The following is a 13,820-nucleotide window of genomic DNA, read 5'->3' as shown; positions in this document are numbered from 1 at the left end:
TACTGTGGCGTGAAAAGTTCCACAACCATAATCCAGGTCGACGGACCCCCGGCTCGGGGTCCCCGTGGAGTGTCCCTGAGGGTGGCGAAACTCCCGCCACCCTCCCCATTGCCGTCCCCTGCTTCTTCCCTACCTGGTTGTCCGAGCTGTCTCCGTCTGATGGCACCCCAACTTCCCCTAAGTGGACCCACCTCCCTTCCTCAGCCCCCTTCGCCTGCCGCTGAAAAGTGAGCGCGGGCTCTTGCGTCATCAGCCGTCGCCGGCGAATGGTCACATGACGCCCCTCCCTGCTCTCCGCCGCTTCGGTCATGTGACCGCCTGGGGAGTCAGGGGCGGAAGTCGGGGTCTGACCCACTCCAGGTCCGGGACTGCGGTTAGAAGAGGACCGCTGCCGTGAGGGAGGGGTGGAAACTGGGTGCCGACTCCGCGCGCGACCTCCGGCCCTGCGCGTGCGCCGCTGGCGCGGCCCGGCTGACAGGTGAGTGGGGATGGGGTGAGCGCCCCCCATTTTTGCATGGCCCCCTTCCCCTCCCCGCTGGGCCGCGCTGGCCACGGGGAGGTCTGCAGCTTCGCGTGCAGCCTGGATGCGGGACTCGGGATGGAGGGCTTAGGGCTTTCTGGGGCGGGGGCTGTAATCCAGCTCTTCGTCTCCGCTTAGGGGGAAATCATTTTGCACACCCCTTCCTCGCTTTAGGAAGCACCGTTCAGCTGCTTGGTCCGAATCTCATCCTTCCAAGTTTCCGGCAACACTGCTGTATGGATGTCGTCATTATTTCTCCCTTTGCTTTTGAGAAAACTGAAAGGCTAGTAGTGAGGACTTTTACAGGCTGACACACCTGGATTTCCATTCTAGTTATGCCACGGGCTGTGAGTTTGGGCAAGTCATTGCTGCTCGCTGCGCCTTAATGCCTTCACCTGTGACATACTGATGTCAAAATCCTTTGCATTTGGGGGAAAAAAAAAAAAGTTCCCAGGGCCCTGATTCCTGGGATCGGAATCAGGATTACGATCGGACAGGAAAAAGAAAAAGAGTCACAGAGCCGTAAAACTGGGTCTCCTGATTGCAGGCGCATGGAGCGCCCTCAAACATAGGTGAGGGGTACTGAGGGAGAAGTTTTACTGTCTTTGTGCACAACAAGGGACACCTCTAATTGTCCTTCACCTGCCTTTCCCAGGATTTCAGGTTCAGCCTCATTTCAGAACTTTTCTGGAAAATAAATGCAGCTTGCATTTATCTTGATCAGCAACCATTATATTTTGTTTGTGATAATGGATTTGTGGAGACCAGTGCTTCCTTTATGGAACTGAGGTTTTGCAAAAGGCTAGAAATAGACCTGCCTTCTTTTGTCCTCTGAAGAGGGTAAACTGTTTGTCCACGACAATTAGATTTCCTTAAGAAATATTATTCTATACTCTGGGTAATTGGTGTAATGATGCCATGCCTCATTCTTGAAAGCATGTCTTTTGATTAGGATTACTTCCCAAACTGAAAATCACAGTTCCACGCCAAATTGTTAAAAATGAAGTTACCGGCACTTGTAAAAGAAAATAAGAAAATATAGTGGGATCTCTGGATTTCATGCCAATAATAATATAGCCTGTATTGAGAAAACTGATCTTCAAGTTTTCTTAATCCCTAGCACCAAGAGAACCTCTGAAAGGATAATTTAACATAGCTTCTTCTACAGCGTTTATCTGGACCTAATTCTAAAGCGGTTTTTTAAGATTTAACTGAGTCTTAACACTTTGTAAAGCCATCCACCTACCTCTTAGCTGGAACTCGATTAGGCATTTTTAATGATGGTTCTTAGATTCTGTTCTTCAGGAGCAGTCCTTCAGCCAACGAGGGGGCTGTTTACCAAATACTCTAGCCAAATTATATTTGTACAAATTATGGAAATTCCATTTGTTACATGGAAAATATAACTAGTCCAGGTTAGGAGGTCTAGTACATAAAATGTAACTAAGTGATTTCCTTCTTTCAGTTAATCTTGTTTTAACTTCTTCCGTCTTCAAAAACTTAGCAGGAGATGCTTGCATTATTAGAAACAGAAAACACAAGTGCGCTTCATGGGGCAAAACAGATTACAAGCAGCGAGTTCATTTCAGTAAAAGTATATTAAATATAACTCATATTTTGCTTTTGCATTAAAAATTTAATATAAAGTTTGTATATAGAATTTTAGAAAGGCGATTTACCTAGGTAGTAAAGACCCATAATATTTGTTTTACTATTGCCGAACATATTTGTTTATTATTATCCTTCTCATGTTCTTTTAAAGTTGTCTACAGTGTAATTCTTGAGTAAGGGCCTAAGGATTAAAACAAGAGATTGACACACGAAAGTCTTGATCTCTGTCGTTATCCCAGACTGAAGCTTCCCCGAATGTGTGCATGCAGGTGCTAAGTCTGTCTGTCCTTCCGTATGTTGGGAGAGAGTAGAGTAAAGGGCAAGTAATGTTACTTTGTTTTAAGATGTTTTTCCCAGGGCCACATTGTTGCCCTGTCATGGTATCCAAAATCGGATAGCCATTGGACCTGTTAATCATAGCTTGTCCTCCTCTTCATGAGTCTAGAGCAAGCTTGTCTAGCCTGAAGCCTGCAGTCCACATGTGGCCCAGAATGGCTTTGAATGTAGCCCAATACAAATTTGTAAACTTGCTTAAAACATTATGAGATTTTTTTTGCGATTTTTTTTTTAAGGTTATCAGCTATTTTTGGTGTTAGTGTATTTTATGTGTGGCTCAAGACAATTCTTCTTCCAATATTGCCCAGGGAAGCCAAAAGATTGGACACTCCTGATGTAAAGTTTCATCCTACTTAGACCTTCTGGGTTAGTTTGGTGGTCTTCAGAGGGCTTTAGTAGGTGACTGTTTTGCCCACTGTCCATTATTTCCCCTTTCCCTCTCTGCTTTCCCAAGCCAGACCATATCCATACAGAAAATGAAATGAAATTATCTGAAATTCAGCCTGTTAGAGATCAGTGTGATTTAACAAGCAAGTATCACAGAGAAAACTAAAAGAACCTGTTAATAATGTATGCCTTAATGTGTATTAGAGGATACCTTCATGAGAGTTCTAGACAGCTGTAGTGGCTTCTTGGCTCTCAGATCCAATCCAGTCTACTTCTGTTTCTGCCCCTAGCTGACTCTGCTCCAGCCACTTTAGCCACCTTGCTAGCCATGTAGCACATTCCTGCCCTGGGGCCTTTGCACTTACTTGTAACCTCTGCTTGGGATGCCATTATTAGGATCATTATCTATTGCTGCATAATAAACTATGCCAAAACCCAGTGGCTTAAGACAATAAGCTTTATAGTATCTATGGTCAGGAGGATACGGCATAGCTGGCTGCCTTTGGCTCTGGGGCTTTTAGAACATTGCAGTCAGGCTGGGAACAAGGGGCTATGGTCTTATCTGAAGGCTGGACTGGGATTATAAGGGATCTGCTTTCAAGTTCACTCAGGTGGTTTTTGGCAAGCCTCAGTTCCTTGTCATGTGGGCTTCTCTCTGGACAACAACAAAGGTGACCAACCAGAATTATTTTTCAAAAACTAATCAAATGGTATGTTTCATTCTATCCTATTCCTTTTTTTTTGAGATGAAGTCTCACTCTGTCACCCAGGCTGGAGTGCAGTGGCGTGATCTCGGTTCACTGCAACCTCTGCCTCCTGGATTTAAGCAATTCTCCTGCCTCAGCCTCCCAAGTAGCTGGGATTACAGGTGTTTGCCACCATGCCTGGCTAATTTTTGTATTTTTAGTAGAGCCAGGGTTTCACCATGTTGGCCAGGCTGGTCTCAAACTCCTAACCTCAGGTGATCCGCCCGCCTCAGCCTCTCAAAGTGCTGGAATTACAGGAGTGAGCCACCACACTTGGCCCTATTCTCCTCTTTAGGAGAGAATCAGTAAGTCAGCTTATACTCAAGGGAAGGAACCTACATAGAACATGAATACCAGGAGGCAGAGATCATTAGGGACCACTTGAGAAGCTGCTGACCATACCCAGATATCCATACTGCTTGCTCTCTCATTTCCTTCTAACTTCTGCCCTAGGTGCTCTATGGAGACTAGCATATGCCCCATCCTTTATTATGCTTTTTCTTCACGGCATTTATCACAGCCTGATATATAAAGCTCACTTTCACAAATTTCAAGATACATTTGTAATCAAAACTTTTTCTTCTCCTTTTTATGAAATGTTTTTCCGTATTTTGTAATCACTCTAGCATTTTTCAGATATGAACTATTCTTAATAGCAAGAATCTATACTTGACATGTGAGAAAACCTTTTTTTTTTTTTTTTTTTTTTTTTTTGAGACGGTCTCATTCTCACCCAGGCAAGAGTGCAGTGGCACGATCATGGCTCACTGCAGCCTCAGCCTCCAGGGCTCAAGCAATCCTCCCACCTCAGCCTCCCTTGTCACTGGGACTACAGGCTCGCACCACCATACCTGACTGATATTCTTCTGATTTTTAGTAGAGACAAGGTCTCGCTATTGTTGCCCAGACCGGTCTTGGATTCTTGAGCTCAAGCATTCCTCCTACCTTGACCTTCTAAAGTGCTAGGATTACAGGTATGAGCCACCGTTGCCAGGCCTAAAAACATTTCTAAAGATTGTTCCCTCACCTACTTGTTCCCTCACTGACTTCTGGTGGTTTTTAGGACATAGCTCTCTTTTTCCAAAGATAAGACAAATGGCACAATTCCTGTAAGGAAATTGTAATAATCAGCAGAAGCAGAGAGCTGAAAAGATGGGGATTGGAGGAAAATGCAGTAGTACAATACAGAAATAGCTACATGGACGTTATTATACAAAAGCAATGACTATATTGCACAGCATTATAGAAAATGAAATATCACAATAACAGCATCAGCATGCTGTTTAAATTGACAACTTGTACTGTTAGTCCTCAAAACTGAATCTCAGCACTATGGCAAACTACCCCAAGACTTATTTGCCAAAAACAATACAATATTTTTAAAATCTATCATGATCCTGTGGGTTAGGAATCAAGAAAAGGCACAGAGGGCTTGGCTGGCTGCAGAAGCCAAATAGCCTCTTCCCTTATGTATCTAGCACTTCAGCTAGGAAGACTTAAAGAGCTGGGGGCTGAGTGGACCAGGTCAACCCAAGTCACACGTCAGCTCTTCAGTTTCTGCTGTCTGCTGGCTTTCTTCATTCTCTTCTGTGTCAGGACTTTTCCCTCTCAGCGTGGTCTTTCCTCTTTGTAACTCCTGTGATCTCTCTAGCAAGATACCCAGACATCTTACATGGCAGCTTCGGACACCCAAAGAGAGCAAAAGGAGATACTGCCAGACCTTCTCAAGGCTTAGGCCTAGAATTGGTGGAGAGTTACTTCTACAGTATTCTTTGGGTTGAAGGAAGGAAGACACAAGCTGTTATGAGCTGAGTTGGGTCCCCCCAAAATTTATATGTCGAATTCCTAACACTCAGTACCTCAGAATGTGACTATATTTGGAGACAGGATTTTTAAGGAGGTGATTAAGTTAAAATGAAGCCACTAGGATGGGTCCTAATCCAATATGACTGGTATCTTTGTACGAAGAGGAAATCTGGACACAGAAATTTACAAAGGAGGGCCAAGCTTGGTAGCTTATGCCTGTAATCCCAGCACTTTGGGAGGCTGAGATGGGAGGATCGCTTGAGCCTAGGAGTTTGAGACTCCCCTGGGCAACGTAGTGAGACCCCCATCTCTATAAAAAGAAATGAGCAATGGGGTGGCCATGTGAAGACACAGGAAGAAAATAGCTGGCTACAAGCCAATGAGAGAAGCCTGAGAAGAAAACAGTCCTACCAACACCTTGATCTTGAACTTCTCGCCTCCAGAATTGTGACAAAATAAATTTGGTTGTTTAAGTCACCCACTCTGTGGTGCTTTGTTACGGCAGCCCAGCAAACTAATAAAACATAATCCAGACTCATTGAGAGGGAAAATAAGGTTCAGCCCTTCACTTAAGGTGCTGTACGGGCTGACTTCATGGCAAGGAATTGTTGGGAGCCATCTTTGGAAACCAGTTACCACATTATTATAATCAGATTGCTTTCCTAGCCCCTAGAACCAAGAAAAATGATTGTTGCAGGGGAAGGCACACAGGCCTGAACAAGAAGGGTACTCAAGTCTGTGGGCAGAGGGGGAATGTAAGAAGTAGTAGCCTAATTAGACAAATTACCTACTTCAAGAACTTTCTGAAACCTCATCAAGTCCAAGGAGTTATTTCATTTGTGTAAGTCTTTCTTGCTTCGTTCTCCAGTCGCCCTTTGCCTTCCACCATCTGCTCACCCCTGCTATCTGCACTGGCTGTAGGAGGAAGCTAGTAGGAAGGAAAGGGATGGGTCAGGAAGCAGTTTTATCAAGAGTCTGTGTTACAGAAGATGCTTAGAAGGCACAGCCTGGGTAGTGACGTGCTCAAAGACTTACGTGTACAGGAAAACATCACATGTATGTTTTGTTGGTTGGTTGGTTTTCATTCCTAGTGACATCTTTTTTTCCCTTTTCCTTTTTACTTGGCTCCTGCCTCCCCTTCTCTCCCTGTTCTCTCTTTGCCAGCTTGTGAGATCCCTTTGCATGTTTTAGAAGTCAACCCTGTGTCTGCCCTTTGGATTTCAAATCCATCTTCTAAGTCATTTACCATGGAAAAGTTTTTAAGTGTTACATACTAAAATAGGTCATTCTTTTTAGATGCTAGGTTTCTTTTTCTAGCCCTGAATTCCTAGATGTCACTTTACTAAAGATCACCCAGTATAAGAATACCTTTCCCAACAAAACACCTAATAAACGCTCCACACTGACAATTAAATGTATGTTACACTTCTTATTTCTTTATTGTAAAGACACACTCAAGCACTTCATCGCTCTGATTTTTTTTCTTCAGGACTTATCTCCAGCAGTATAGCAGGCAGCTAGAGAGGACAGACATCCCCTCTTGTAACCCTAGTATTGTTATGTATGCACTCCTTATACTTGTCAATGCCAAGGAATGAGTTCAGCACAAAGGGCACAAAGACAAATATTGTTAATTTCCTGTTTGCCTGCTGCAGTTTTCTATAAGACCAGTCATTCTCTACTCTTTTAATGATCCTAGCTTCACATCAGAATCATCTGGGGAGATTCTTAAAAACAGAGATGCTTAGGACTACCTCTAACCTACTTACCAGAAACTCTAAGATGCTAGGTGATTCCCTTACGCAGCCAGGCTTGAGAACCACTGGACTAGAAGGTGAATTGTTTAAACATCTTCATACCCAGCCTGGCAAAGAGGTATTCAGCAAGGAGTGGTTGGGTAAAGATCAATCCTTGCCTTCAAGAACTTTCAGAATGAGCTGTAAGCAACAATAATATTCAGCATGCTAAGTGATCTAACCATCCTCAGAGAGTGCATTGGAATACAAGAGAAGCAAGTAATAGATTCTGCTAACAGTGCTAGACACCTAAGTGCTGAATTTTATGAGACTTTTCGACCAGTTTGATTTAGTATTTATAAATCATCTTCACAGAATTTTTTTTTATCACTTTATTTTTATTTTTTTTTTTATTATACTTTAGGGTTTTAGGGTACATGTGCACAATGTGCAGGTTTGTTACATATGTATCCATGTGCCATGTTGATTTCCTGCACCCATTAACTCGTCATTTAGCATTAGGTGTATCTCCTAATGCTGTCCCTCCCCGCTCCCCCCACCCCACAACAGTCCCCGGAGTGTGATGTTCCCCTTCCTGTGTCCATGAGTTCTCATTGTTCAATTCCCACCTATGAGTGAGAACATGCGGTGTTTGGTTTTTTGTCCTTGCAATAGTTTACTGAGAATGATGTTTTCCAGTTTCATCCATGTCCCTACAAAGGACACGAACTCATCATTTTTTATGGCTGCATAGTATTCCATGGTGTATATGTGCCACATTTTCTTAATCCAGTCTATTGTTGTTGGACATTTGGGTTGGTTCCAACTCTTTGCTATTGTGAATAGTGCCGCAATAAACATACGTGTGCATGTGTCTTTATAGCAGCATGATTTATAGTCCTTTGGGTATATACCCAGTAATGGGATGGCTGGGTCAAATGGTATTTCTAGTTCGAGATCCCTGAGGAATCGCCACACTGACTTCCACAATGGTTGAACTAGTTTACAGTCCCACCAACAGTGTAAAAGTGTTCCTATTTCTCCACATCCTCTCCAGCACCTGTTGTTTCCTGATTTTTTAATGATGGCCATTCTAACTGGCGTGAGATGGTATCTCACTGTGGTTTTGATTTGCATTTCTCTGATGGCCAGTGATGATGAGCATTTCTTCATGTGTTTTTTGGCTGCATAAATGTCTTCTTTTGAGAAGTGTCTGTTCATGTCCTCTGCCCACTTTTTAATGGGGTTGTTTGTTTTTTTCTTGTAAATTTGTTTGAGTTCATTGTAGATTCTGGATATTAGCCCTTTGTCAGATGAGTAGGTTGCAAAAATTTTCTCCCATTCTGTAGGTTTCCTGTTCACTCTGATGGTAGTTTCTTTTGCTGTGCAGAAGCTCTTTAGTTTAATGAGATCCCATTTGTCAATTTTGGCTTTTGTTGCCATTGCTTTTGGTGTTTTAGACATGAAGTCCTTGCCCACGCCTATGTCCTGAATGGTATTGCCTAGGTTTTCTTGTAGGATTTTAATGGTTTTAGGTCTAACATATAAGTCTTTAATCCATCTTGAATTAATTTTTGTATAAGGTGTAAGGAAGGGATCCAGTTGCAGCTTTCTACATATGGCTAGCCAGTTTTCCCAGCACCATTTATTAAATAGGGAATCCTTTCCCCATTTCTTGTTTTTGTCAGGTTTGTCAAAGATCAGATAGTTGTAGCTATGCGGCATCATTTCTGAGGGCTCTGTTCTGTTCCATTGATCTATGTCTCTGTTGTGGTACCAGTACCATGCTGTTTTGATTACTGTAGCCTTGTAGTATAGTTTAAAGTCAGGTAGCGTGATGCCTCCAGCTTTGTTCTTTTGGCTTAGGATTGACTTGGCGATATGGGCTCTTTTTTGGTTCCATATGAACTTTAAAGTAGTTTTTTCCAATTCTCTTCACAGAATTTTGTAGAACCTAGCATCTGTAATTTTAAAAGGAATCTTGGACATGTTCATACCTTAAGCTTGCAGTTCCATTTCTGGGAAATAATTGGACAAATGCCTCAAAATGGTGTACAGGGATTTGTCTTTGAGCTCTCTTTATAGTGTTTGAAATTATTTGCTAATATATTGAATAGTAGGAGATAGCTTGTATAATTAGGGTACATTGGAACCACACATGCCCAGTGGTTCCTTCTCCCTAGCTCAGGGATGAGCTGTATCGTATCTTTTTCTCAAGAGAAGTGACTAACATGTTGAAGACGAGGCCAAGACTGTTAATCTAGCAAAGTCCCTCCACATTGAAAATATGAAGAGTGACAGATAAACACGCTTTCCCCTATAACGGAACTCATTGTTTCTTACAATTTTTTTAGTGAGTTTGGGAGAAAAATGTGTTTCTTATGTGTACACATGTGCTTCCTTAAACAAATTGAGATTTTCACACTTTTTTTTTGGGATACAGGTTCTTTAATGGAGCAGCCAATCTCTCTGCACACCTGGTTTCATCTAATAATCTGCAGACACCAGCTCTGAGGCCAGTTAATCATCCCCAGTGTCCAGGCACAGAGTAGTCGGTCCTCCTCACAATGTTGGACTTTCTAGCCGAGAACAACCTCTGTGGCCAAGCAATCCTAAGGATTGTTTCCTGTGGTAATGCCATCATTGCTGAACTTTTGAGGCTCTCTGAGTTTATTCCTGCTGTGTTCAGGTTAAAAGACAGAGCTGATCAACAGAAATATGGAGATATCATATTTGATTTCAGCTATTTTAAGGTACTCTTCCTCTATAGCATTTTTATTGTTGTCTTTTCTACAAAAGCATGTTTTCTCTGGGAACCATGAAGCTCTGTAAGGTTAAGTAATTATGGAAAAAGCTAAAGAGAAAAGCTTTCGGACTAAACTTAATATTAGCTACTAACTTGAAAATAAGTTAAAAGTATTATGTCAAAGCCCTAACGCAATATAATTGTATTTTTAAAAGATAACTGATATTTCACATTGAAGGGCCCCATACTTAAAAGCATGCTAATCTTGGATCCAGTTCAAATTCATTTCTCTCAAAGGGATTTTATATCTAGGCTTCTGTTATCTTCGTTACTTTCTGTTGCTCTTCTTTAGTTTAGGATGTTTAAGAACATAAGAAGAAATTTTTAAAAGACTATTTAGAAATTGTCACCAACAAGTATGCTTTTATTGACATTTCACATATGTTTTTTTTTCTTAGGGTCCGGAGTTATGGGAAAGCAAACTGGATGCTAAGCCAGAGCTACAGGATTTAGATGAAGAATTTCGTGAAAACAACATAGAAATTGTGACCAGATTTTATTTAGCATTTCAAAGTGTGCATAAATATATTGTAGACTTAAACAGGTATTGATCAATTTAGTAATAGCTTATTCTGGTAGTAAATAGTGGAGAGGGAAAAGGACACACAACAACGTGTAAATCTCTCTGAGTTACTATAAAATTTCCTAATTTATTTTATACTGTATGTAGTTGTCTTTTCCTTCCTGTGGCACTGGTCATCTTAAGAATTTTAAAGTTTTACTATAATGTCCTGCTCTTATGAGGTGTCATAATAAACTTAGTTTATATTAAGTCATATAGTTTCCAATCCTATTATTTATTATCATATTCTAGTGTATGATATGTGAAAAGTGGAAAAATAACTTATTTTTATCATTAACTTTCTATCTCATACAATTCTTAAGAATTCATTACTCATTAACTTTTAAACTAGATATTCCATGTTCTTCTGCCTTTACTCCTAGATACTTGTAATTCACAAATCAGGACTAGGGAATATTTCTTTTACTTGGAACAGCCATAAATATCAAACTGTGGCCCTAAATCAGTTTATAAGACTCTATTCTTAAGAGCATGAAGGACCATGAACTAGCGGAAGGCCAGAATGCCTGGCATCCTGCCTTATCTTATAAAAATCTTTCCTTCTTTAAAGATGTTAAAGTTTCTATTATAAATTAATAACTTGCTCTGGGGTTTTATTTCTAGATATCTAGATGATCTCAATGAAGGGGTTTATATTCAGCAAACCTTAGAAACTGTGCTTCTCAATGAAGATGGAAAACAACTTCTAGTAAGTAATAGTGATTATTTAAAATGAAATTCAAGAATATCAAACTTCATATCACTTTTTTTTCTTTTAAGTCACAAATATATACGAAATACCATTCTTTAAAGAGAAGCGAAATGAGCTTTTAATTATCTTCTAACTGGCAGGTCCATATCTGAGTTTAGAACATAGACTTTGAACAGAATTTAAAACAATTAAAAGTTATGTGGAAGTTATGAGCCTCCTAGGTGTAAGAATTCTGTCTTCTTTACTTTTTGCATCCCAACCATCTGTCCTGGTACCTAGTACATACTGACCATTTAAGAAATGCTTATTGAATCAGTGAATGACTTTATGATGAAGAGGTATTCACAATATTGGGTTGCTATTTTGGTGTCCCAAGCAAAATAGCCAAAATAGGTCAACTGAAAGATTATCACTATGAATTAAAATCTGTTTCATGTAAACTTTTCAAAGCCTATTCTGCAAGAAGGTAAGAGCTCCTTGGAGGAAACCTACCTTTTCCTTGAAATCTAAAACTTTTTGGATAAGTGTGAGCAAAGCGATATTTTTCATGATTACCGACTTTACTCCCTAAGAATGTATAATCTAGTGATTTTGGCTTTTGTCCTCTTCTCTTCTTAGTGTGAAGCACTGTACTTATATGGAGTTATGCTACTGGTCATTGACCAAAAGATTGAAGGAGAAGTGAGAGAGAGGATGCTGGTTTCTTACTACCGATACAGGTATTCCTGGGCTAGGACTCCACTTCCGAAATGCTGCTGTTGGTAAAATGCGGTATATGTCCCCATATTCCTTCTACTGTAAACAGCAGTAATCCAAGAATAGATAAGAAGGTATATGATTCGGCCGGGCACAGTGGCTCACGCCTGTAATCCCAACACTTTTGGGAGGCCAAGGCAGGCAGATCATCTGAGGTCAGGAGTTCGAGACCAGCCTGGCCAACATGGTGAAACGCTGTCTCTACTAAAACTACAAAAATTAGCCAGGCATGGTGGTGGGCGCCTGTAATCCCAGGTACTCAGGAGGCTGAGGCAGGAGAATCACCTGAACTCGGAAGGTGGAGGTTGCAGTGAGCCAAGATCATGCCACTACACTCCATCCTAGGTGACAGCAAGACTATGTCTCCAAAAAAAAACTTAAGATTCTTATCTCTTGTGAGCATATTGTAGGAATATAACAATTACATATTCTATTTCATAATAATAGATTATATAATCTATATATTACATATAAAATATTCTATATATTATAGATTATTAGAAGTATGGATTATGCTGTCCCTAATGATAACTCCAATTTTAAAAAGGAGTCTGAATTGTGAACTTTCTTTACCTTGAGGCTAAATTTCAAAGAATCTTATAAATCTAATGAAGGTTGTTTTTGCTTTTGTTGTTTAAGTTTTCAAATATTACTCCTTGGCAGATATAAGGAATTGAGTGTGCTTTCTGTTGTCATTTTCAGTTTGATGACTTTGAAAAGTTGTCATTCAGAGTCAGGTTGAAAGTGAATTCTCTCCCATATTTACATAGAAACAAAAACAAATCAAGCAACAGCACATATCCACAAATAATTTGTTGTGTATATCTATACAGAACTGTGATTCTTCAGGAAGTAAGGTCTTGAAAACAGGAGCCACCTTAACCAACTTTTTAATTTTAGTGTCAAGCATACAGGTTTTCAATTTGTTGAATGAGCTAAAAATGGAATACCAGGTCAATGTTGGAAATAGTTAAGATTCAGAGAAGAAAGTGTCAATAAGGAGGAGTCAGTTAGGAGCTTGAGCTAAAGATGTAAGGAGTAGAATTAACATTTTCAAACTTAAAAATTAGGATAAAATAGACAAGGAGAAGGGGGTTCTTTGGGGACATTATACTTTCGGCAATACCAGGTACTACTGTGTCCTCAGCAGGAAATTAATCTTAGGCTCCTCAGCTAGCCTTTTCCTTTCAGCTGTATCAGTGTGTGAAGGGAGTGTTCTAGCAGTGTTCACTCATGTCAGTTTGACCAAGCTGTTTTAACATCCATGTTTTTAAAAATGAGATTTGAATGGCCTTTCCTATATTTCTGAGAGTACCTGGAAAAACAAAAACTACAGACAGTGTAAAGAAGAAGAAAAAAATATTGGCTTATCAAGCCCAGTTTTGAAAATATGGCTTTGTCCCCTTTGGTACAACAGCTAATTCGTTAGAATGTGAGCATTTATTATTGAAGTGACACTGAACCCTTCCAAGTCACAGTCGTGGCAAAAGAGATCCTTACAGCAAATAGCAGGTCATCTCCAAGTCTAAGATTCTTTGAATCTAGTTCATTTCTTTCAGAGCTTACTATTCCACACGGAAAAATCACAGACCTGTTTATTAGATCTCTGTAGAAGGAACAGCTTGCCAAGAAAAAAGTTAGATATATTTTACTTTAAATTGACATTTTTTTTTTTTTTTTTTTTTTTTTGAGGCAGAGTCTCGCTCTGTCGCCCAGGCTGGAGTGCAGTGGTGCGATCTTGGCTCACTGCAAGCTCCGCCTCCCGAGTTCACGCCATTCTCCTGCCTCAGCCTCCCGAGTAGCTGGGACTACAGGCGCCCACCACCATGCCCGGCTAATTTT

The 13,820-nt window shown here is 40.6% G+C and overlaps 2 protein-coding genes across 12 annotated transcripts in view; one reads left to right on the top strand and one right to left on the bottom strand.

The window, feature by feature from the left end:
- The window catches only part of NSMCE2 (NSE2 (MMS21) homolog, SMC5-SMC6 complex SUMO ligase), a 289,761-nt gene extending 289,504 nt beyond the window's left edge, over nt 1-257 (bottom strand). For 2 of the 7 annotated variants that reach the window (XR_009214851.1, XM_058444044.1), the window contains exon 1: nt 134-257. Coding sequence is in view for 1 of the 7 variants with exons in the window: in XM_058444044.1 (XP_058300027.1) it covers nt 134-250 (117 nt within the window). In the remaining 6 variants the exon portion in view is untranslated. The remainder of the gene's footprint in view (nt 1-133) is intronic. The other 5 variants (XM_032760411.2, XM_032760414.2, XM_032760412.2 and 2 more) reach the window with 5 other exon arrangements.
- A 42-nt stretch (nt 258-299) lies between these two features.
- The window catches only part of WASHC5 (WASH complex subunit 5), a 90,649-nt gene continuing 77,128 nt past the window's right edge, over nt 300-13,820 (top strand). For 4 of the 5 annotated variants that reach the window (XR_004371004.2, XR_009214850.1, XM_032760406.2 and 1 more), the window contains exons 1-5: nt 322-478; nt 9,586-9,895; nt 10,347-10,492; nt 11,135-11,219; nt 11,841-11,941. Coding sequence is in view for 3 of the 5 variants with exons in the window: in XM_032760406.2 (XP_032616297.1) it covers nt 9,710-9,895; nt 10,347-10,492; nt 11,135-11,219; nt 11,841-11,941 (518 nt within the window). In the remaining 2 variants the exon portion in view is untranslated. Of the gene's footprint in view, nt 479-9,585; nt 9,896-10,346; nt 10,493-11,134; nt 11,220-11,840; nt 11,942-13,820 lie in introns of all 5 variants that reach the window. The other variant, XM_032760405.2, reaches the window with a different exon arrangement.

The sequence above is a fragment of the Hylobates moloch genome, unplaced genomic scaffold, assembly GCF_009828535.3.
Source record: "Hylobates moloch isolate HMO894 unplaced genomic scaffold, HMol_V3 SCAFFOLD_9, whole genome shotgun sequence".
In the NCBI taxonomy this organism is placed as follows: Eukaryota; Metazoa; Chordata; class Mammalia; order Primates; family Hylobatidae; genus Hylobates; species Hylobates moloch.
This window is presented reverse-complemented; position numbering and strand designations above follow the sequence as displayed.